The sequence below is a fragment of the Mercurialis annua genome, linkage group LG2 (assembly GCF_937616625.2).
Source record: "Mercurialis annua linkage group LG2, ddMerAnnu1.2, whole genome shotgun sequence".
In the NCBI taxonomy this organism is placed as follows: Eukaryota; Viridiplantae; Streptophyta; class Magnoliopsida; order Malpighiales; family Euphorbiaceae; genus Mercurialis; species Mercurialis annua.
In genome coordinates, this window is record NC_065571.1 from 51,000,888 (window position 1) to 51,025,223 (window position 24,336).

The 24,336-nt window shown below is 31.1% G+C and overlaps 4 protein-coding genes across 4 annotated transcripts; 1 reads left to right on the forward strand and 3 right to left on the reverse strand.

Moving 5' to 3' along the window:
- Positions 1-245: 245 nt before the first annotated feature.
- On the forward strand, positions 246-3,964 carry LOC126668821 (protein NDL2). The gene is made up of 11 exons (XM_050362021.2): positions 246-544; positions 1,147-1,246; positions 1,545-1,642; positions 1,789-1,877; positions 2,091-2,151; positions 2,239-2,325; positions 2,408-2,485; positions 2,566-2,622; positions 3,034-3,089; positions 3,238-3,373; positions 3,465-3,964. Exons 1-11 carry the CDS (start codon positions 479-481, stop codon positions 3,684-3,686), a joined length of 1,050 nt encoding a protein of 349 aa, XP_050217978.1. The 5' UTR covers positions 246-478; the 3' UTR covers positions 3,687-3,964.
- A 526-nt stretch (positions 3,965-4,490) lies between these two features.
- On the reverse strand, positions 4,491-7,387 carry LOC126668822 (thiamine phosphate phosphatase-like protein). The gene is made up of 4 exons (XM_050362022.2): positions 7,196-7,387; positions 6,979-7,100; positions 5,938-6,139; positions 4,491-5,190 (listed from the first exon to the last, which is right to left on the reverse strand). The coding sequence occupies exons 1-4, from the start codon at positions 7,331-7,333 to the stop codon at positions 4,837-4,839; spliced, it is 816 nt and encodes a 271-aa protein (XP_050217979.1). The 5' UTR covers positions 7,334-7,387; the 3' UTR covers positions 4,491-4,836.
- A 1,147-nt stretch (positions 7,388-8,534) lies between these two features.
- On the reverse strand, positions 8,535-12,624 carry LOC126666624 (homeobox protein ATH1). The gene is made up of 6 exons (XM_050359450.2): positions 12,306-12,624; positions 11,783-11,827; positions 10,457-11,615; positions 9,693-10,039; positions 9,542-9,602; positions 8,535-8,917 (listed from the first exon to the last, which is right to left on the reverse strand). The coding sequence occupies exons 3-6, from the start codon at positions 11,456-11,458 to the stop codon at positions 8,747-8,749; spliced, it is 1,581 nt and encodes a 526-aa protein (XP_050215407.1). The 5' UTR covers positions 11,459-11,615; positions 11,783-11,827; positions 12,306-12,624; the 3' UTR covers positions 8,535-8,746.
- Positions 12,625-21,948: 9,324 nt separating this feature from the next.
- LOC126667018 (abscisic acid receptor PYL2) lies at positions 21,949-23,320 on the reverse strand. The gene has a single exon (XM_050359961.1). The coding sequence runs from the start codon at positions 23,224-23,226 to the stop codon at positions 22,660-22,662; it is 567 nt and encodes a 188-aa protein (XP_050215918.1). The 5' UTR covers positions 23,227-23,320; the 3' UTR covers positions 21,949-22,659.
- Positions 23,321-24,336: the final 1,016 nt, after the last annotated feature.

Here is a 24,336-nt window from a genome sequence, read left to right on the forward strand (position 1 = left end):
ACTATTGTTAACCAATAAGCATGCAAAATAGTCAATGAGTCAACAAATTTAAAAATAGAAAAAACAAAACAAAATTTTGAAATATAGATTTTGTTTTCTTTTATTCAAACAGGGGCAAAATGGTAAAATATGGAAAACTGTCGGCTCTATTTAATCATGGTTAAATATAACCAGAGTGAGAGGTTACCTTACCTTACCTCTATTATAGTACGGATCGCTCGTGACTCGTGAGTTGCTAATTCGAGCGTCGGTGACTCTGTTAAATTTAATTTCATTTTAAAGAGAGAAAAAAAAGATTAAATAGAAAGAGAAAATAAATACAGAGAAAGCGAGAGAGATAGAGATTTGATATATATAAAAAGGCTATGGAAGAAGAAGAAGCAAACGGCAACAACATTGCAACAAACGCATTTTTTCAGAATTGAATTTTTTTAGAGAGAGAAGGAAATTTTTAGAGAGAGAATTTGAAGAGATTAGAATGGGAGATTCAAGCGACTCGTCGTCTTCCTCTGTTTCTATTGACGTGGAAACTCTCTCCGGAAAGGTAATTAAGAACGAATTACATTCACATTGACGAAGCAAATGTGTTTTGATTGCGTGTTTGGTTGCTGAGAAAATTGTGCGGAAATGAAATGAAATGATAATTTGTTTTTTTCATAAATGCGAATAGCATTTTTTGAAATTGTTGCAGCTTTTTATTTAATGTCTTGTAACAAATATCATGTTTAGATAAGTTATCTTGTGCTTTATTATGCAGCAAATTGAATGAAATTATGAATGATATGTATTTTTTTAAAGCTAATTTGAGGTTTGTTAGTATAATTAACTGTACTGGCTAGTTGTTTCGAATTCGGAGTATAATAAAAATCTTATTGCGTAGATGATCAAAATTTGGTTAGGCTTCATGAGGAAGTAATTTTTGCACATGCAAATCATTCGGTTAGCATTGGCAGAATAATTATTTGATCAGTCAAGTTTTTAATACCGTTTATTTTTTCAAAATTAGTTCATAACAATCCTACACACTTGCTTTATGATAATTCTAATATTTGAAAAAAAATGAATTTCGGATATTTAGGTAAGGTGATAGCTGTTAAGTTGTGTTTATAATGGAGTGAAGAAATAATTTGGTGAATTTTCTTGCAGGAATTTTTTGTTAAGACTCGCTATGGATGTGTATCTGTTTCTGTATATGGAGACCAGGACAAGCCAGCTCTTATTACATATCCTGATTTAGCTTTAAATTGTGAGTATACCACTAGAAAGAATTATTGACCAAACGGTCACGTAATTGTGGAGAGATGTGGAAGTTTTGATTGTGTTATCATTAAAATTCTGGCTTCCAGATAGCTGTTGAATGCTAATTCTGGTTCTATCTAGAATTTCTAGTTTTGGATTAAAAGTTTCAAGGATATATATGGAAATTTCTTTGTTTGCTTGCTCTATTTATTGTTAATTTAGAGGGAAATATGATTGGCAATGATTGCTTTTTCCGGAAAGTACCAACTGGACTCCAACTTAAACTTTGTCTTTGTATGCAACAGATATGTCCTGCTTTCAAGGTTTATTTTTTTGTCCGGAAGCATACTCTTTGCTCCTTCACAATTTTTGCGTATACCACATTAATCCTCCTGGGCATGAGGTTTGTAGCTTGATCACTTCATTATAAAATCCGGTTGTAGTGCATTTTTTAACAAAAATGCCTGCGGCTGTTGTAATTATCTTTATTGGTGAATACTCCACCTCTATTTGTTTCTTATTTGGCACTTTCTTCAAGAACTATTGCAGTTAGGAGCTGCCGCAATTAGCCTTGACGAACCTGTGCTTTCTGTTGATGATTTGGCTGACCAAATACTAGAGATTCTCAATTATTTTGGGTAATCATGTTACTCACAAACTTAAACTTCTCTTTTAAATTTTGGCTGACTAGAAGTTTGCTATACAGCATTGTCTTCTGCTTCAGATGCATTGTGCAATAATTTTTCTCATTCCTCTTGAATATCCCCAATATCACGGCCTCTTTTAATTTGCTTATTTGGTGAATACAAGGAAACAATCTTATTTTGTTCATCCATCATTTCCCTTTTCAGACTTGGAGCGGTGATGTGTATGGGAGTCACAGCCGGAGCTTATGTTCTTACTCTTTTTGCTGTATGCTTCTTGACTTATTTGTTAATGATACTGAGTTATTTTTGACTCATGGATTCACCGATCTTGATTTTGTCTAACTTGCAACAGATGAAACACAGGCAGCGTGTTCTTGGTTTGATACTCATTTCTCCCCTTTGCCAAGAACCCTCATGGACAGAATGGTTATGTAATAAGGTTTCTTTTCCTGGACCTTTTTCGAATTGTTGATTGATATATGAGTAATCTTTTTCTAACACAATATATTTATCTATTGCAGGTGATTTCCAACTTATTGTACTATTATGGCATGTGTGGAGTGGTTAAAGAGTTGTTGCTGAAGCGGTATTTTAGCAAGGTACATTAGTCCTAGTTTATTCAAAGGTTATGTCAATACAGAATGAGTGTTTATTGATTAGTTCTAATTGGTGATACCAGGAAGCTCGTGGTAATGCTCAAGTACCAGAATCGGATCTAGTCCAGGCATGCAAAAGAGTTAGTCCTTTACCTCATTTATAAATGTATTTATTTATGATATTCCCTCCGAACTAAAAAGACAAAAGAATTCCATTTTAGGTGTGCCAGAAGATATAAAATTTTATTTTTCTGGTTGTTGGTTGGTGTTAGTTAAACTATAAACTATCAAAATACCCTTACTAATATATATATAATATGAGTGTCACCACATGATATTAAACTCTCACATCAACTTGTTGACTGGATTATTCGATTCATGTAAATTACACTATTATTAACTCGTAATAACACGATAAAGATATTTTTTAGGAAGAATATAGCAAGTCAACTAGGATAAACTAATTCCTTATTTTGTGTGTAAAACGGAGGGAACAATCTGCTAACTGACGAACAAAAAAAACCAACTCATATAGTTTTTTCTTTTGCTAGTTGCTGGACGAAAGGCAGAGTTCAAATGTTTGGAGGTTTCTTGAAGCATTGAACGGGTAATGGCTGTTCCTTATATACTTTTTTTTTCCCTTTCTAATTCGCAATATTGACACATGTAAATGTGTTCTTTTCCTAGAAATAGGGTCACAGGTTGTTGTGCCTTCATGTTTTGATTTGAAATTGTTAAAACTGCCTCTCTTGCAGGAGACCGGACATCAGTGAAGGACTGAGAAAGCTACATTGTCGTTCTCTTATATTTGTCGGGGAGAATTCCCCATTTCATTCCGAGGCTGTCCACATGACATCAAAACTAGACCGAAGATATAGCGCTTTAGTTGAGGTACGCAACAAAGTTTCTCTATATCCAAGTATTTAAGTTTTGCATGAACGTAAAATTGTTTTCTTTACACTGAAAACGTTGGGACCTTTAGGTTCAGGCATGCGGATCCATGGTTACCGAGGAGCAGCCCCACGCAATGTTAATACCATTGGAATACTTTCTCATGGGATACGGTATGTACAGACCACCTAAGTTAAGTGTCAGTCCCCGAAGTCCATTGAGTCCGCTGTGCATTTCTCCCGAGCTCCTATCTCCAGAAAGTATGGGGTTGAAGTTAAAACCGATAAAAACACGAATGAACTTGCAAGTCTGAAAATATTCGGATAGATGAAGAAAATAAACCTTTTTTGTAATCTATTTATTGTATTTTCTTCTACGGAACGGGTGATCGGGAAATGGTAGAAGAATGTAGATAGAGTAGAAAGAGGAAAAAGTACAGGTGATGATAGTAAAAAGAAGAAAGAAGAGATCGATATTCTTTCATTTGTAAACATGTGTTAGTTAAGGATTGAGTTACTTGTAATAATCTTTTTACATTGATAAGCAAGTGATAATAATAATAGTAGTAATAAAGAGTGGACGTTGTTGGCTTATGCTTTGTCAGAATGGCTTATTCGTCGTTAAAATTGCGCATTTTGCTTTTCTTACAAACCTTCACTTATTCTGCGACTTTTAGGTTTGATGATGTGTGTTGTTGGTGGGAATATTAGAATGTCTCTTTCTCTAATTCTTATTTAGTGATTAGATGAACCTTTGGTTGTTGACACTAAATTATTATATTGATTTGTGTAATACTTACGAATGTTTTGTTATAAAATACTTGTTATTTAATAAATTAAAGGAAGGTGTTTCTTTAATTTTTTTAAACTTGTTATTGAAGAATGGGTTCTGAACTTTTACATCGGATCAATTAATTTCCAGTTAGCCATTTTAGTCAACTAAAGACAATTTTCTTTAATTTTAGGCCAATTAAATCTCCAATTTTCTTTCCTAAAAAAAAATCTCCAAAATATATAAAATGAACGCGCTCACGAGATGTGATGATCCCATTTGGGAGTTAATTGATATAATATTAGTGAATATTATATCTAATTGATTAAAATAGCTAAGGCTTAAATGCATAAATTTAAGGACCATAATGGTTCTTTATTCATTTATTATTTATTTAATGTCACTTACAATGAACGATTCTATTTTTCAAGTCATATAATATAAAATACTTAGTCGATGCATTTTATCATATAAAATCACTTTCCATGAAAATCACCATCACTTTCTTATGAAAATTATTACAGTTGCAAATCAGACCCTAACACGACATCTTTCAGCATATTTAATATCTTCATTAGGGATGTACTTGAACCGAACAAAACCAAACTTTTAAAGAATTAATTCGATTTGGTTATTTCAGCTTAGCTTATATTAGAAGCTACGGTTTGGATTGATTTGGTTTTTGCACATCCTTAGCTACTAGTTCCAAGATTTATGGTATATGAATCATGGGTAGAGATTAAATTTGTCTGAGATTTACAGTCAACAACCGGTAAATCACTTGTTATATTGACTTTGGTGGTGATTAAATTGAGCAGTCTTGTGCCAAGTTCTTCACCATCACTCCATTCTTGGATATCAGCCTTAATAAGGGTTGTATTGTTAGAAATAAATTCACATAGTGGAAATTTCTCCCTTGGCATCACAAAATCTCCTTGTCCAAGCTTTAATGTTGCACAAATATCAGGAGTTCCATCACCAACATAAATCATGCATTTTCCTTCTCCATCAGAAATAGAAGCTCTAATTTTATCAATCACCAGGCCCTGTTCATTTAAAAACTTGTTTCATGAATTAATTGAGAGGATAATTTGCAAGTACAGTCCCTCAACTTTCTTCTTCTTATGTTATAGTGTTTTTTCTTTGATTTGTAATAATAAAATCTTTCAACTTTGATTTTATTGCAGTAAAAATCTCCAACTTTAGTAATTTTAAATAATAAATTTATTTTTCAATTTAAAACCACGTGGTTCTACATCAGTGCCACATCAATTATCCGTGATTGGATATTTTTTTATCATTGAAATATCCTAATATCAGGAACGTCTTATTGGTTTGTTGCACTAATAACGTACTGCTACGTAGAGTAATTATTCTAAAAGCAATTGGTGTAGTGAGATTAATTTCGAGGGATTTATCGTTAGAAATAAAAAAGAAAGACTACAATAAGTAGGTGTGTGCCCGAACTGAACTAGTCAAAAAATCAAATAAAAAATGGCCGGTTCGGTTCGTATTATAAAACTTTAAAATTTTTGGTTCGGCTTTAAATTTGTAAAAACCAAAAAACCAAAAATATTATTATTATATGTGCATTTAATACTAGAATATATAATACGTTACAAACTGACTTAGATTTGATTTCTAAATTTAATACCTTTTATATAAAATCAAACCGAACCAAATCGTATCATCTTAATTGAATTCTGCCTATTAAATCGAGTCGATTACCGGTTTGCCCACCCGTGATAATGAGCATGATGAATGAAATAGGTTAAGGAAAGAAATGGACTAGCCTTGCACATGTTAGGAGGGCAGATGGTGCAGCCATGAGAAAATGATTTAGAATGATGGTACTGTGAGATTCTAAGCCTGTTGTCTGCATCAACATAAGCTGGGTTTGTGTATATTTCAGAGAAGTAGGGCATAAGTCCATAATGTTCCAAAATTGTCTCGATAAAGAAAGTGTTTGCATCACTTACTATCCTCAAATCACTCCTGCAAATATATAAATAAGATCATATTGCACAATAAAGTATATAGATATAGACATGAGATGAACCTAATCTCGAGTATATTCATAAGCTATTCGAGATTAATTTGAAATTCAATGTTGATCGAGCCAAGTTTGAGTTTTAGTTGATCGAGTCCATTGTATAATCGAGTTCAAGCATCGATGGTTAAGTTTTTGAGTCTAATCGATTTTTTATTAATTTACTTTGTTATCCTTTATAATAATATATAAGTCCAATGAATCAAACAATTCAAACCTTTTTGATTTTTTTTAATACTAATTAAAGCTCTAAAACATTGTAATTTTAGTTTAGTTTCAAACGTTAGCAATTTTGTCAATTTGCTTATTGGACTAAAATCACATAAATTTAATGCTTTTGTTAGGATTGCAAAAGATCAGAACGAGTTCATAAATTCTATATCGGCATGATTTTTTAACAACATGAAGGCCACGTAAGATTAGGTACACGCTATTAGATCAATTGGACGAAATTGACTAGAATCACTACGAGTTTTAAAATTGGACTAAAATTATAAAATATTAAAGCTTTGATTAGAATCATAAAAATAAAAAAAGTTGAATTTTATGATTCGTTAGTTTTTATATATATTTACTATAACATCTTATTTTTTTTCTTTCTAAATTTTAATTCTTTTAACTATTTATACACAGTCGAGTTGAGTTTTAGTTATCCAATAAAACTCGAGCGTCTAAAATAATTAAAACTCGATCAAATTTGAGTTGAATTTCGACCTTTAAATCTGAAAATCAAGTTCCAATTTGACAGTATTTCGACTCGACTCTCCGTGTACTAATTACATACCCAGAAGCATGGGCAAATTGAATTGCAGAGATAATGTTGGGATGAATTGGAATTTGTTTCAAGCACTCAGAAATATCCTCAACTGTCTTGTTGCGGGAGTGAAGCTCCATCATCATTTGATCCTATAAATTAATAAACAAAAAACTGTAAATGACAATAAATTAGGTTAAACTGAATCAAAATGCAATAATAAATGAAAGAAATAAAAAAAGGAAACCATTAGAGAGTTCCAGGGCAAGGTAGGAAGAAGACGAAGAAAAGCGTCATTAACGCCGAGCTGTTCAACCACCCAATTATCGGAATCCCAATCAATGAGGGTCTTGTCGAAGTCAAAAACCAACACTAATCTTGCCATTAACAGAGCTAGTTTCTGTATACAGATTAAGTTTTAAGTGTAAATTTATGGCGAGGAAGATGAAGTATTTATATGGGGATTTTAGTGTGATTACAGCTTATAGATCACTAACAAACAAGGTGCATGTGCATGTACATGTACTAGTGGTCATTAGTGCTGAATCTTTCATAAAATAAGTTATAATGCACTTGCTTTTTTTAAAGTCAATAGCTATATTAATTTGAGACAATACTTATAAAAGATTTTAGAATTAGATTCTCTGGGTGCATTCGTACGATGATCTCTTGATTTAAGTGATGCCGCATGTTTAAACTCGACGAACAAAAACTAATTTGAACATGAAAGATTTAAACGGGACATCATGTAGTTGTTTAAAATATCTCATTGTTAAACTTGTAAAGAAAAAGATTATGTTAATTACACTACTAAAAAAACATTTTTTTACCAATTGATAATGACCCAAATCTGTCGATGATAAGGCTCACAATCGATAATCAACGGGAAAAAGGTACCACTGATCAATCGGTTCGGTACCCCCTCGTTGATAACTCTTTCCAAAATTGTTAACGGCCAAATTGTTGGTAGAGTATTGGAAAATTGTCGACAAACAAGTTGTAAGCGATCATCGGCTACACAAAATATTTACCAATAAAATACTCGTCAATAATCTTTCGATAATTAGTGTAAAATTTCCGATATATACTAAATAAATATTTTTAAGGTATTCAACATCATAGAATTATGAACTTTTTACGAATAGAGTGACATGTAATATAATTGATAAGAATCCAATCTATAAAAGATACTACGAACTTTGTGTTAATTATACAAAAAAATAACATTCTTATTCGGACATCAAAAAATATAAAAAATGACAAATAAAAGGCTAAACCCATTAATTTGAAAGTCCCTGTACTTTAAACTTATTTTCCGGAAATCCTTATACTTTAATTTTATATTATTTGGTCTCTCTATTTACCTATTTTTCGATTTTCAGGTCTTTTTATAGTTTTTTCCAATCCTTCTTACAATTTTTTTCCTTCAGTCACATAAAAGGACATAAAAATTGAAAAATAAGTAAGTACAAGGACCAAATAATATAAAATTGAAATATAAGGACCTCCAAAAAAAAAAATGCAAGGGAGGTTGAGGTATTGGAGTGCTTTCATCACTTATTAGTTTTACAAATTGACAGACAATGAGCAAACAAAATACAATCAGCATTGCATTTTAGATCAATTGTTCAATGAGACAGCTTAATTAAAAGATGATTTGACAATCCCTATCGAACTCCCAATCTTTATGGAAGTATTTATATACACTTTTGTATCCAACTTAATGGATTCCACCAAAATATTAAACTAATTAATAATGGTTTCTCCCATCACAATATTTTATATATTTTCTCAACCTTTAATTCATATTGAATCTTAAATTGCTGATGCTAATGTGATTTCTAAAATTGGTGATGCTTCCAACTCCCTCCTCATTCTGAAGAGCCTTTCTCTTGTTCATCTCGGCATACATTTCCTCGATCATCGGTTTCCATACCCGAACTCGTGCATTAATGAACCAGTTCGAAACCTGATCACATAATCAAACAATTGGGATACAAGTGATGATCTTAAGAAAAACTATAAATCACTAACTAATAGTACATATTGCAACCTATGTTACACGGAAACAGAAATGTCGAAATTTGATTTAGATGATTATATATGTTCTTATTTTTGACCAAAATGACAAATGTATCTTTCAAAAAAATTATGACACTTCGATATGTCAATTTTATAATTTTTGACAAATATATTTAATCTTCCATTAAACATATCCTCGAACATATAACCTTCATTATATACCCAAATAACTCTTTCTAAACTGAAATGAAAAACCAGTTATATAATAATCATTCATGGTATCAAAACTAAAATCTTCAACTATAAAAATAAATCCCAAAAATAGACCTTATTGTCACAAATTGAAAGTTAGATATAATTATCACAGATCCTAAAATCTGAAGGATCAGATTGTCACAATTTCTTTTGGGGAATATATTTGTAAAGATATGGATATATATGTAAAATTATTTTACCTACAGAGTTGACGAGTTTTAGAAGCAGTTTCGGAACAAAATGCAAAAACATAAAAAATCGACAAGTTTCCGTGCAACATAACTTGCAAGGTAACAGACAAGCCTTCATATTATACCTGGCTTCTAGTCAGCCCACTTTTTACTGCAAGCAAATGTTTCTCTGCATCTTTTGGATACCTGACAAACAAATATGTGTTCATGCCAATGCTTATAATGCAATCCATTACTGTTACTTTAATTCGGGCGAAAAATAAAATGCATGCTTACGGGTGAAGGAAGTTCTGAAACATCCATGTCCGTAGCACGGAGACGGATTTTTCGGGCAAGCCACGCTGGGGTCTCCAAAGCTGATGTTCTCTCTTCTTCAGTTGCTGCAGGGTCCATTGCTTTTGCAAATAGCAACTTTCAAGAGACCCTTCAGTTTCATGTGCACCTTCATGTGCTCCTATAGCAAGGATTTGATTGCTGATCCTCTCCCTGAGGCCTTTGTACAAGACGGAAATCGTTTGGAGAGCAAAACGAGTGTGTATCTGAGGGTCTAATTCGGTTGCAGCATGGAATGCAGAGACAACCGTGTGTACCTCATCCAAACATTGGCTGTATCGGTCATCAACCTGAGTGAAAAATTAGCATAGCAATTATGCAGGGTTAGCATACGCATAATATTAGTCCAACTGAAAAACAAAAAGACAGGTTTTAGCGAAATGGCAACCTATGTTGCATGGAGAACCATGAATCTACATTTTCTACAAGATTAGGTTGTAAATATAAAGATTCACAAGTTCTTTTAAAAATGGAAATGAAAGGCTGAAAAGCTAGACTCAACAAGTTTCCATGCAATATAGATGACAACACAATTAGCTCCAATAAGAGTTTAGATTTTTTTTTTTTTTTTGTATTTTCACTTTCGATGGAACTTGATTGATCCTGCATTGTAGCATACAATCCAGTTTCAGGAAAACAAAACATTATTGTCATCAACAACACAAGTTATAGCAACAAAATGGTTCACTAATACTTGATGAACATACCACTTGAAGTAGGGTAAGCAATTGTGTCTTTTTTGCTTCCATAGCTCGTTTTTGAAGTGCAGGATCAATTTGAGATTCAAATCCCTCATCCACATCATCGGAACCTATCAGACGCATCCCTCTCTCCATCGGGCGACTCGAAGAGAATGACATATTTGACCCCATCTTGATCCCGCCAGCTGAAAAGATCATTGGGTCAAAATTTTCCAGTGAAAATCTTGCAATTTGTGCAAGTATCTCCTGCATAACCTGAAGATATCTCGATCCGGAAATAACTTGCGAGAATTGACCAGCCCCATAGGAGCCACAACTTAGAGAAAGCTCCTTACTGTCTGAAGAACTTAGTTCTGATCCTACAATTGATTCCTTGAAGCAATGACGTGTTACGTCGGAGCAACTTATCTCCGAGCATTGATCAGGGATTTGAGTCCCGTTTATAGCAGAAGGTTGAGATGTTGCTAAACTTAAAGACAGCTCATTGCTAAAGTTGCAGCGACCATAAACATGATCATTAGCATTTACGTTACCAAATACTTCATCACAACCATAACGCATTGAGGAAGAAATCGAAGAATTCAAACCATTAGAAAAGTTGTAATTTCCGAAAACCTCCAAAGGATACATTGAAGGTTCTGCAATTGCTAAGCTGCTTAGATTTTCTTGAAGACCAATCCTTGATTCCACAAGAGTAGCTACTGCAGGACCACAATTCGGTGTTCCACCGACAAATTGCTCATGGAACTCGGATTCTCTTGCAACATTCCTCCCTAATGATGTAACTAACCCTTCTGCATTTGCAATTGCAGCTCGATCATCAGTATCAATAGGATGTCCTTGAAATGTAGAAAGCATTGCATATCCATTCAATGCGCGGTATTGGTTATTAAGATCAAAGGAATCAAAATGTACAAGCGAGTCTGAAGCTATCTGTGACCTAATTCCTTCAATGGTAAGTGAACTTTCTCCGCCGGCCATATCTAAAAACAAACGATTCTCCATCATACCATGTGATAAACAAAATCACACAATTTTCTTATGAATTGTTTGTCAACTTCTCAACACAGTTGTTTTTACTCCTCTAAACTCTTTCTTGAACAACAGAACACACTAATAGAGATCATTTGCATCATCTAAATAACTGTTGCACAATAAAATCCACCTGGAAATTTTTCAATAAAGTAGAAAGTTATAATCCAAACTTAATCCAGATCATTCACATCACACTCCAAATAATTAAAGCAAAATCTAATAACTTACAAACTGAAGCAGACAACCACATAAAAAAACTAAACAAAAGCTGAGTTAAAGACATTGAAGATGACCAACCTTCAAGAATTTCCATGTAGATTCATGGGATTTCCCAAAGCAGGCCTGAGAGGAGACAATAATCAAACACAAAGTAGACAAACTGATAAAAGTTCGTATCAAAGATGATTGACACTACTATATATAAACTACAGCAATGGCAAGCTGTTTTAATATAATATTATCTTGAAATCATTGGTTTTTCTTTCTCCATGAAAGAATATGATTAAAACACAGAGCAAACAGTACCAACTTTGGTTTCTTCTTTAAAACAATTAATAAATCAGCAGAGAGTCACACATTGTACATCCCAAAAAAGAGTAAAAAAAAAGTAAGTTAACTTGATCAGAAAAAAGTTAGTGTTTTTTCCCCTTCAATGAACCAAACCCCAAGAAACTCAGATTTTCAGAACCCATTTTAATAAAGCTTCAAAAAACACCAAAATGGTATTCAAAAATAAAAATAAAAAGAGTTTGGTGCAGTGAACTGTGGCATGCATGGACCCAGTTCATTAAAGAGTAAAAACAAGAAGAGAAAATTTAACTCTGTGGTGCAGCAATGCCACTTATTTTGCTCTGTTGCAGGCTTTAGAATTAAAGGGCCCATCATTTGTTTGTCGTCGTCTTCATCACCACCTCTCATTATCTGCTTCATCACTGCAATTATAATCATCACAATCAAAATATCTGGATTCTCTCTGTTCAAACTCCTGTTCATGCCAGGGTTTCTGATCACCTCCACCATTTTGAAGAACCCACAAAATAAAAATTAAAAATAAACTAAAAAGTTTGTTTGTTTTTTTTCCTTTTTTGTTTTAGCTATTTTAAGGCTTCACTACAAGCTAATGTTTTGATGAGAAAGATGAGTAAATTTAGTAAATAGAAAAGTACACTTTCTTTTCAGAATCTAACAATTATACCCTCAAACAAACCAAGTTTTTTTTTTTTTTAAACATTTATTTGGTTGAAGGTACATAAGATTTTTTTAAACGTATATTTATTATAAGATGATATCTTTAAAATTTTTACATTCAACTAATTTCCACTCAATTAGAAGGGAAATTCTTACCTGATCCATGGATTTTCCATGTACCTTCCAATGAGGTGTTAGAAAATTTAATATAATTTTCTCTCTCTTCTGATTATTTTCTCTTTCTTCTCATTTCTCTAACACCTTATTGGATAAATTTATGAATTTTTCATGAACCAGATTTAGGTAAGAACTTCCCCAATTAAAAATAATAAAATTCTAATTTTAAATTTTAAATAGATACATACATGATTACCGAACATACAAATTTATTTAAATAAAAAAAAGGTCTTATTAATTCACATGCATTTTGAAAACTTCCTTTCTTTTTGCTTTGCAAACAAAAAAAGAGAACTGTTTTGGCAGTGTACTTTATTTAGAATGATGCAAGCAAAAGCAAAAAATGATGAGAAAATCTTGTAGGTATAGAGAAAATCTTTGAATAAATTTTACAGAAGCAATTACGAGGCTAATCTATGCTACCACTGTTACGGGTGCTGTTCATCATACGGTTTATTAAATTTATTACAGAGGATGATCATAATTAAAGAAGAGATTTTGATGTAACAGTACTGTTTATATGTATCATCATGATCTGGTAGGTAATCTTTAATTATGATCATCTCTTATCTTATCTGTTGTTGGATCTTCATTTTTATTTTTTTGCTTTAATTAATTGAACAACTGCAGAATCTTGAAATACTTATGGGTAGGTGTTTTTAGGATCTATTATTTTTTTGAACTGTACAGCGTTGTTGTTGTAATAAATTACTAATAATTAGGGTTTGACAAAAAAATGAAAGCAAGTGTAGTGATTGATGTTACAAGCAATAGTTTATTTGGGATTTGCAGCAATGAGTTGCTCTTCTTGATCTAAAAACCTTACTGACTGACGGATTATTACTACTCGGTGTGTTCTTGGGGTTCTTTGGTAGAACTAAAAGATAGCAGTATAATTGGTTCTTAACTTTTTGTATTATGAAATTAAATTTAATTAATTAATTTTTTTTCAATTTCGATCATATAAATTTAAATGAATAAAAAAAATTGAAGCTGATTATTTACATTTGGCAAAAATACTGAAAACTCCCCCACCTTTGAACTTTTTTCCAATTCCACCACCATATAGGAGAGTTTTCAATTGCACCCTATTTAGGGTTTTCAATTTTCATTTGTACCCCAAAATAAAAAAAATTGACAATTTAATTAATTTAATGATAAAATTATTAAAACCAACTAAATAGAGGGATTGTATCATTATTTTTTCCATTTGAAAAAAAAACAAATAAATTAGTATATGAAGGATTAATTTAAACTTTTTTCTAAATAAAAAAAGGTTATTTTAGTCAATTGGGGTACAGACGAAAATTAAAAACCCTAAATAGGGTGTAATTGAAAATTTTTCTACGTGGTGGTGCAATTGAAAACAAAGTTAAAGGTGAGGGGTTTTTAAGTATTTTTGCCTTTACATTTATATTGGTAATGTAGTGATAACACATTATAGGGACGAAACAACCTCACCAGCATGTAATAAAGTTATATATTTTTTTTAAATATTAATAGGTGAAAGAAGATCTAATTGAATTTATTGTGCAAAATTATGGATCAAAATCATTAATCTCTAACACATAATTATCTTTTCATATCTTACCGGGAAAGTTGAATTTAAAATAAAAACGAAAGTGTTATGTGTGAAATGGATGAATGTGGAGAGTTTGTGGTTTTTACCGCATTGTTTAGAAAAACTCAATTTATTGAGTTTATAAATTTGGTCTTTTTCATTTAAGTTTGGACTCTAAAAAGTATTCGGCCGTTTTATAAATGGGTTAGGAGTTATATCCTTCTCAATTTACCATACACGATGTCACGAGTTTGGATTTTCTAACCAACGATCTGTAACTTCTCTCGAACAAGTTACTGGTCAGACTCTCTTGAAATGTTATGCACAATTTAAGTGGAAGTAATCGTAATATGGCTAAAAGTATGTGAGCTTCTATTTACTTGATGAAAGCCATGATTACAAAAAATTTGGATTTTGAGGATTTCCTGGATATTTTACAAATGAGGTTTTGAGGCTATATGTACTCCTCCACTTTCTCAATAAATGGTTCTTATTCTATCTTTTAGAACTATTTACATTATCTTATATAATGTAAGATGTATTATATAATACCTTATAGAGAATTCTAAAGCATTTTGGATTAGTCTAAAGAATTTTAGATAATTTCGGTATAGTCTCGTAAAGAAACTTCTAGAATGCTCTGGAGGATTTTAGAATGTCCCGGAGGATCCATTCCGGAAGATTCTAGAATATTCCGGAATATAATATTTCTAGAATATTCTGGAGGATTCTGGAACATGAGATCCAAGCGTGTTTCGGAGAAATTCAGGACATAACCTCCATCATGTGTGAAGAATTGTACGGCACATGACAGTGCGCGCCGGCCTGGTTGGTTCGGTTCAGGAACTTTATTTTTTGATTACTAAAATAGTTTTATTTATTAAATAAGAAACAACTTTTATTTTGAATCACGACACATCCACTACTAAAAAACAGCCAAAATCCGTCGCTAAATGGCTAAATTCCGTCGCTAAACTCGATTCCATCTTAAATCCAATTGGTATCAAGTGCAGGTGTCCAACTAACATATAAACACAAATCTATTCACACACACAAACAATATGGGATTTCCCACTTTAACACTCTCCCTCACGCGTAGCGTGTTCGGGACGAGCAACAAAATTCCCCCTCACGCGCATCCCACGTGGGGCGGGCCAAACTCAAATTGTGTAAATGGACAAGGCTCTTATACCATGTTATATTCCATCTTAAAATCAATTGGTGTTAAGTGGAGGTGCCCAACTAATATATAAACACAAGTACATTCACACACACAAATAATGTGAGATTTTCCACTTCAACACGACGGATTAGCGACGGAATCTCAAACATTTTGCGACTGATTTAAAAAAATTAGCGACAGATTTATTTAAAATAAAATAAAAGTAATTAACTTTTTAATTAAAATCGTAAAATGAATTATTTAATGAGTCACTCACCGTCACACACACACCCGCTATACACCATACACTATCACTCACCCTCAATTTTCACAAATTTTCCAACTTCCCAGTAGGTCACCCATCCTACACATTGCTCCCATCCAATCCTCTTTAACTTTGTAATTTTTCCGCGCGTACCTCCATTTTAACCAAGTCAGATTCCTGTTATATATCTATAAATATTATATTTAAATAATAACTGAAAGTAATAAAACGTTACTCCTGCAATTTACTTCCGTATTATAAAATAATTATTTTTAAATTAAATAATTAATAAATTATTTTTTTAATAATTATTTTAATATAAAAACAACAACTTATTACTTTTATACTTTACTCCCGCATTCTAATATAATAATTTTTTTAATAAATAATAATCTTTTCCAAATAATAATTTTTTAATAAATAGTTATTTTTTCTAAATAATTATTTTGTTGACAAATAATATTTTTTAGTAAATAATAATTTTTTTAATGAATCATTATTTTTTTAATAAATCATTATTTTTTTAATAAATTATTTTTATAATTAATATTATTTTAATTAATAAATATTTTTTAATTATAATTTTTTAATAAAACTTCACTTTTAGCGACAAATTTTGTAATTGGTTGGAGATGCCCTAAAAATCCACATGTTTCAACATATTTTTTTTTTAAAAACTGCATAAATGAAAAACTATTAAAAATGTTAAATCAAGAACTAATAATTGATCAGTTACTATAAAAGGTGTGTTCGTAAAAATTAAAAATAAAACCATCTATGCACGCACCAATTTTAGAAGATAAGAAATTATTAATAGGAGTAGAAATACTCCTATATTCTACGTGTTTTATATGTCATATATATGTGCATTTGACATTTGTTTTGAGATTCTTTGTACTTATTTTGTTTTGTTTGAGCATCTCAGTCATAATGGAGGAGTTTTTCATGATATTCAAGTTATTTGGAAACCATTGGGATCATAATTGACGTTTAAAGGAGAGTTGTGCGAAGATCTGATGAAAATAGATGCCGACAATTTTCTACTTGTGAATTTGACCATGCTGTATTTATTGAAGATTTTGTAATATTTAGAGACCTCAATTAATTTTGTGTTTTTTATAATAAATAAAATAGACATCTTAAGCTTTCCGTAAAATCAAGAACCAGCTCACTCTGACGTGTCTACAAGGAGTTATGAGGTTTTGAAATTAGAGGTCCTACGGCAGAAAAAGTGTCGCGACGCGAAAGCCATTCTCACGTCGCGACGAACATTTCAGACCCCAAAAGTGGATTTTGCGTGATGGCAGCGCGACGCGACACTAACAGGTCCAAATGTCAGTTTTTGACCTTTTTGACATGTTTTATCATTCCGGGGCCAATTATGACATGGATTACATCGGAAATACACAAAAGAAGATTCAAAACCCTATTTTGAGATAAAAAAAACATATAAATATCATCCATTAACACCTTGCAAGGGGTTCGCGTAATCTTAGATTATACCAAAAATATTAGACTAGCATATTTTTAGTTCTTGTTCATCGTTTACTATTATTTTCTGGATTATTCAACAATATTATATTGAGAATCAAGCGACAAAAGTACGGTGATTTTTGAAAGATCATTGATTATTATAACCTTTAAAACTATGAATTCTATTTATATTATTGTTATGTTTTTCATGATTATGAGTAGCTAAACCCATCGTGGGGATTATTAATTGGATTTATGTTTGTTTAAACAAATTGGATTTACGGGTTATTGTTTATACTAATTTTACTTATTGTTCTTAATGCTTAGGCTAAATTGATCACTTAGCCTATGCCGTGTATTTTAGTTTTAGATCAGGAGAGTAAAATTGAAATAGACCAATATAATTAAGAACGTAAGAGTTAATTGCGCGAGAGTGAATTAACGAGTGCGTGCTCTTAGGGTTTACTTCATAAACATTAACTGATTAGTAATTAGGTTAATCATTATTCGAGAATGAGTAATTAGCCTATTATTAGTTCGTTGTATGTTTTTGCCTGTAATTGCTTGAGAGTGAATTTTAGGTGTTTCTGATTAAGCCGAACCTTAGTAGAACAATCCAATCCATAACATATATCGAATAAACAACATAATAAAAGTTAATAATCCCTACTTTTTCCATTAGTGTTAAAACCGCAATTTAATTACAGCGTTAGTTTCTTTTAATTTACAATAGTTTAATTCTGTCTTTTAATTTATTTAATCAAACCAAAAATATCTTTTCGACTATTCAAATCGAGTTTTCTAACTAGTTGTATCTAAAAGCTTTCTCTGTGGGTACGATATTTGGACTTGGCAGTCTGTATTACAAGTTGGCATACGTACGCTTGTGTATTTTTACCAATAATTATTTTATTTAAGAATATATTATACAATATATTTTATATATTTAAGTTTTAATAGATCTCCTAAAGACAAGTTGGTGTTCGCCACTATACTAGTTAATTAGTGGTTAAAATTAGTTTCAAAAAGTAGGATCTCTTAACAGGCATCCGAATATACATTTTTTTTAAAGATGGGTCTTGTTAAATTAATTCCAAACTTGAATATAATAATATTTAATGTAACTATAACATCAATTGAGTTAGACCTTGCCACGATTCAGGAACCGCCGGTTACGATTCTATCCGGCAATTTACGGGTCAATAAAAATGTGAATCGTCTCGGAACCGTCTAAGAAGCCCAAAACAGCCGGTTTAGAAGCTGCCGATTCTGGTTCACGGTTCTGGCCGGTTCCAAAAATTAAATTAACTAAAATTTTATTTAAATTAGTATTAAATAATTTTTATATCAACGATTAAAATTTGAACTAAATTGATAAATTCATTAGTACTATTTGATTACTTTCTTTAGCCTTAATTAAGACTTGAATATATAAATATGATCAAATGATAACTTATTCTAAGCAATATGAGATATTTCATCAATTGTTGTTTTTATTAAGAGTACAATCCCACATGAAAAAAATATAAAAAATATATAAATATAAGATGTATAAATATGATATCCATATATCTAAGAGTTCCATTATTAGTGAGTTTAAATGATAAATTTTTATTATATTTGAATTTCATATAATATTAAAAAAATGGTTTTTATTATACTTAAATATATGTTTAATATATTTAAATTTAAAAATATTCAAATTTTTACGGTTTGGACCCGGATCCGGCGGTTCTAAACCGATTTATCCGGTTCCAAAAATGTTGAAACGGCCTGGAACTGACCTTTCACCGGTTCTGGTCCAACTTTTGTCCGGTTTCGGTTTTGACCGGTTCCAGGCCGGGTTTGACGGGCTCGTTCCTCGTGAACCGGCCCATCGCCATGTCTAAATTGAGCTATACAACATTAAATCATTTCCATAGTCAAATGTTAGATACAAGTCTTGATACATTTATTCCTAAAAATAAAATAAAAAAGGTAAATGACCATGAAGAGAGCACATCATTTTTCCTTTTTTTTCCCCACTTTTGAATATTCACGAGAAGAAGTGCATCACGGAGATAATACATAGCACTTCTCTTTTCATTATTTAGGTCATGCAAACACAAAGGAATAAGTAAAGCTAAAGATCCATAAATAATATATGTACGTGAATTCCAATTAAAAGTGATGAAAAAAATAAAGATATACGGATGCCTTGTTATCTTATACTTTATTTTCTGGATTACTAAATACCGCCCCTACACTTTATCCTTTTGCCCTTTTTCCTATTTTTATACAAAACTAAAACCTTTCAATTCATTTAAATTAAAATCATATTCTACGTGACTGTCCCCCTCCAGGGGGCTGTTTCCGGCTGCAACCGGAAACGTCGCAGCCGAGTTTTTTTGTTAAAAAAAAATATAGATTTTTTTTGTAATTTTAGTTATTTTAGAAACTTAATCGATTTAATATTTACTGAATATTAGTAGTATGGCTTAATATATTTTCGTACGGCTGAATCTGTGACCGAAAAAGACCGATCGCTGTAATCAATTTCGTCACCGACAAAATTTTCTAAATGAACTTGCACAACATAAATAATTACGTTTAACAATTTATAAAATTTAAAACAATTTTTTTAATAAATATACTGCCGGCGGCGATATTGTTCACCGCCGCCGGCAGAAGAGGGGGACGTCCCTCCGTTTATAATTCGTCGGATAATGTTTATCGACGTTTGGAAATAAATTTTTCCGATTTTTCCGAAAACAAAAAAACTTTTTTTTTTATTTTCAATAATATTGGAGGGACGTCCCGGAGGGATAAGGTCGGGGACGTCCCTCCAATAATGTAAATGATCACAATAATAAAAATAGATCATCAAGCTTCCCTTATCACATGTTTTCATCAAGTTGTTCAAAAGTCTCCTTAAGCCGTTTATCTTTGTCACTGTTTCTTCATTTCTTAGAAAATATCAAACGATTGCTTTTAGCTATCTATTTTTTTTTTTTATCACCAACTACTAATAAGATCAAACATAAATTTTAAAATTGAACTAAATACAAATTAAATTATAAATTTAAAAATACTTTTCAATTACAACACTAACTTTAATATATAATTTAAATTTAAAACATTATTGGAGGGACGTCCCCGACCGGAGGGATAATGTCAAACACGAACTATTATTTTTTTACAATTCGAGACACCAATTACTTTTTTGATGAGAAAATATTGGCGTAGGCACTGGAATAATGTATATTATGGGTTCACATTAATATTTTTTATCAAAAAAATATGATGAATTGTGGAAATATTGTTTGATATTGGTAAAATTTAAAACATTATATTGTAATTGCAAAATATGTCAAAATTTGCAATATATTTTATAATTATTCCTTTAAATTGTGGTTTATCATTTTAATTCGATACATGCAAGTGTATCATTTGCAGATACTGGTATCGTTTTTTAATTAATATGACAATAAAACTTAAATAAATACGGAGTTGATTTTTTCTTTTCAGCTCATAATTAGTCAAAATTAAGTGTATCTAAATTTTAAGCTAATCAGTTAAAAAGTTATGAAATTTGTCTTTTATTACCGGATCAATCAAGTGTATTCATGTCGAATAAGACACGTTTAGGATAATTTTGTCTCAATTTATAAAATTAATGAATCAAATTGTTTAATATAAATTTGTTAAAAGGATTAAAGTTATGATATATAAGATTATTTTGCCAAAAAAAAATATTGATACACTAGTATATAGAATATTCGATAAAAAAAATTAATAACAACCTTCCACTATCACAAGTTTTCATCCATATATAGACATTAATTTTTATTCTTGTGCTAGTTACAATCAATTTTAGTATCAAATGCTTTCTTAATATTTTAAAATAGCAAATATTATAATTTTTTTTTTTTATCTAAAACGACAACTATTTTACAAGAAAAAGAGTAGTATATTCGAAAAAACAAATTAAGACATTATAATCTTCACTAGAAAATCATCAACCTTCCACCATCACATGTTTAAGACATTATAATTTTCACTAAAAGTCTCCATAAGCAATTTATCTTTGTCCTTATAACTTTTTTATTTCTACCGATGATCTATAGCTCAAACGGTATAAGCATTTAACAACATTTTACTAAGGTCGTGAATTCAATTTCTCCCATAAGTATTACCCTCTCCAGTTATTAAAAGAAACTTTTTATTTTTATTTTCTCTACTTATTTTTACATTTTCATTTAATGTAATAAAAATCCTTTTTATTGTCTAACAAATTAAGACTGATCATTCATACCCATCATGAGTCTCATAAACAAATACACAGAAACAATGTCAGCAGTTTCCTGTAAAGGAAAAAATCAAACTTTATTTTTATTCTTATAGCATATTTTATTAAGACTACACGAAAACTTATACAAAAAATGTTCCCCTCCTATTATTAGTAAGCTAATTTATATAATAATAGAATGAGATAAGCTGTCACTGTACACAATCTTTTATATTATAAATGTATAGTTGTATTATTGTATATATGTTCTATATATATGTACAAATTTCCGATAGAGATCAAAAAGACAAAAAAAAAAGTAAAATTAAATTAAAGAGAAAGGAAAATGATAAGTGATTCCATCATCATATATGCAATTGAACTTTCTTTTTTACTTATTGTGGAGAAATTTATGACGGTTCAAGCAATAGCCCATAATCCATATAACTGAAACTTAACCAATAATATATAATAAAACAACAAAAAAGACTACTAAAATATACAAACCAATACCAACTGCCTAACCATCAACCAATAACAATAATAGTAGAGAAAACGAAAGAATAATTTAAAAATTAATTGATTTCTTTAAATAAAAACCAACTTGCAAAAGCCGATTCTGACCACTGTGATACCAAAAGAATCTTGACATCATCACCACCGCCACCACCCTTCCGCCTGCTGCTGCCATTATCATTCCCACTACTACGGATTAAAGTTTTATGCAGTTACCAAATTTATAAACATTTTATAAAAAGTCATCAAAATTTTCATTTTGTTATATTATGGCAACTCAATTTCTATTTTTTTCAACAATTAGAGGTTATCTAATCAATTTCCGTCATTAATTATCTATGCGTTCGATGGATTGTCTACGCGGCATAATTGATATCCGGTAATCAGTTGGCCGTATAGATAATTATTGACCAGAATTGATTAGATAACTTTCCATTGTTGGAAAAATAAAAATTTAATTATTAAAATATAACAAATGAAACATTCCGATGACCGTTTTATAAAACAGTATATAATTCAGTAACCGGAAAAATATTTAACCCCAACCACGCTACCATTGTTATGACTATTGATGACCATGCAGAGAAGCCATTGCTACAACAGCAAGCTTTTGAAGATTCAACTTAACAACAGTGTCAACGAACATTTTTGTATCTTCACCAGTATTTCCTTGCGGTATATCAACTACATAAGACTCTAAAACTATTGTATAAACCTTCCCATCATTATTAATAAACTCATTAACAGAAGTAACAGAACAATAATTATTTAACCTATGTTCACCACCCACAACCCTAAAACTTAAAATATGTTTCTCATCGTCAAGAATCTCTAACCTTTCCGTACTCGTCGAAGCCGGTAAACCAGAAACCACCGTAACCTCTCTGATACTACCGACTCCACCGTCGCCTCTCATATTGCAGCTTTTTATGAAGTGTTTGTATTTTTGAGGATTCTCAAAGCTTCGAACCAATGGCCAAACGACTCGAGCCGGTGCGTCAATGCGTTGAGTTATTAATGAGGTGCATGCGTCCGATACTGGTTCGAATTTGTGATATGTTTTCACTAGCGGTTTGAGTTCGGCGTATTCTTCTTGGGTTAGGCCGTGCGGCGGAGATCGGCCGGGTTCCATGGCGGAAGAAGGAAATATAGAGAAATTGAAGATTTTGTTAGGGTTAGGGTTCAAGAAAAGTTTAGCTGAAGAAAAACTGAAAAGAGTGAGTGATGATAAAGACTAAAGAGAGTTTAAATTGTGAAGAAGGGTATTTGTTTTTGGACAAATATGTCCTTGGCAGTTTATTTATTTAACAGATCTTTGTCATTGCTAAGTTTGTCTTTTTCTTAAAATGGCATTAAGTTCTAATTAGAGAGAATTAAGGGTGTGGTGGTCCATTAACTTTATGAGGAAAGTGTTTGTCATTAAGTCTAAGATTAAGCATACATTTATAGGGTTTGCCTTTAACTTTTTAATTAATTAAGCATAAATTGATGGTTTAAAAATGAAGTTTTATTGAGTGTTTAATCTTTTGGGAACATGACAAAAGACAATTGTAGAAGATGGAGCAATTACCAAGGATTTTCAATTTTTTTTTTCAATTTGGGAGTAGTAATATTATTATCAAATAAAAAATTTATAGAGTAAATCATTAACGGATTCCTACATGAAGAACTTGCTAGATTTTGACTACGCAATTATTTATGTCCTTGATTTGGTTTTTTAATTGGTTATCTTCGAGAAGATCCAATTTTAAATTTTGTACAAGTTTGGAATATTATTAGCATGTATCTAGTAATTGATTAGATTCTGCATAACACATGATATACAGACAATTCTGCATAAAAAATACACGTATAGATGTGAATATGGAAATTGCATTCGAAACGCTTCCTCCATCTCAAAAATATAAAAAAGTTAACCACAAATCAAATTTATTTAACAAACGAATACAATTATGACTTATTTAGGAATCATTCATAATTTTTTATCAAATTCATATTTCAATTAACATAAACATGCCGAACATCAATATGTTCAAATTTAGATTGTTCAAAGAAATAATTATAAAATTAGGCTCCGATATTCAGTTTATTTTGAGCTGGATACCGAACCCTTCTAAGCATATATGTTCATTTATAGCCATAGTAACAGTGTTCAGATAATGAAATTAACTAAAATTAAAAACACTAAGATCAAGAATCTTTTTTGGTAACCCTTATTTTCTATTAATCAGAATGAAGGGGA

Coding starts and splice junctions, on each gene's coding strand:
- LOC126668821 (XM_050362021.2), top strand. CDS start 479: ATGGGAGATTCAAGCGACTCGTCGTCTTCCTCTGTTTCTATTGACGTG. Junction 2,486..2,565: donor TGAAGCGGTATTTTAGCAAG/GTACATTAGTCC, acceptor TGGTGATACCAG/GAAGCTCGTGGTAATGCTCA. Junction 2,623..3,033: donor TAGTCCAGGCATGCAAAAGA/GTTAGTCCTTTA, acceptor TTCTTTTGCTAG/TTGCTGGACGAAAGGCAGAG.
- LOC126668822 (XM_050362022.2), bottom strand. CDS start 7,333: ATGGCAAGATTAGTGTTGGTTTTTGACTTCGACAAGACCCTCATTGAT. Junction 6,140..6,978: donor CAATTTGCCCATGCTTCTGG/GTATGTAATTAG, acceptor ATATATTTGCAG/GAGTGATTTGAGGATAGTAA. Junction 5,191..5,937: donor GCCCTCCTAACATGTGCAAG/GCTAGTCCATTT, acceptor TTAAATGAACAG/GGCCTGGTGATTGATAAAAT.
- LOC126666624 (XM_050359450.2), bottom strand. CDS start 11,458: ATGATGGAGAATCGTTTGTTTTTAGATATGGCCGGCGGAGAAAGTTCA. Junction 10,040..10,456: donor TGCTTACCCTACTTCAAGTG/GTATGTTCATCA, acceptor TTTTTCACTCAG/GTTGATGACCGATACAGCCA. Junction 8,918..9,541: donor GTGGGCTGACTAGAAGCCAG/GTATAATATGAA, acceptor TTATGTGATCAG/GTTTCGAACTGGTTCATTAA.
- LOC126667018 (XM_050359961.1), bottom strand. CDS start 23,226: ATGGAACCCGGCCGATCTCCGCCGCACGGCCTAACCCAAGAAGAATAC.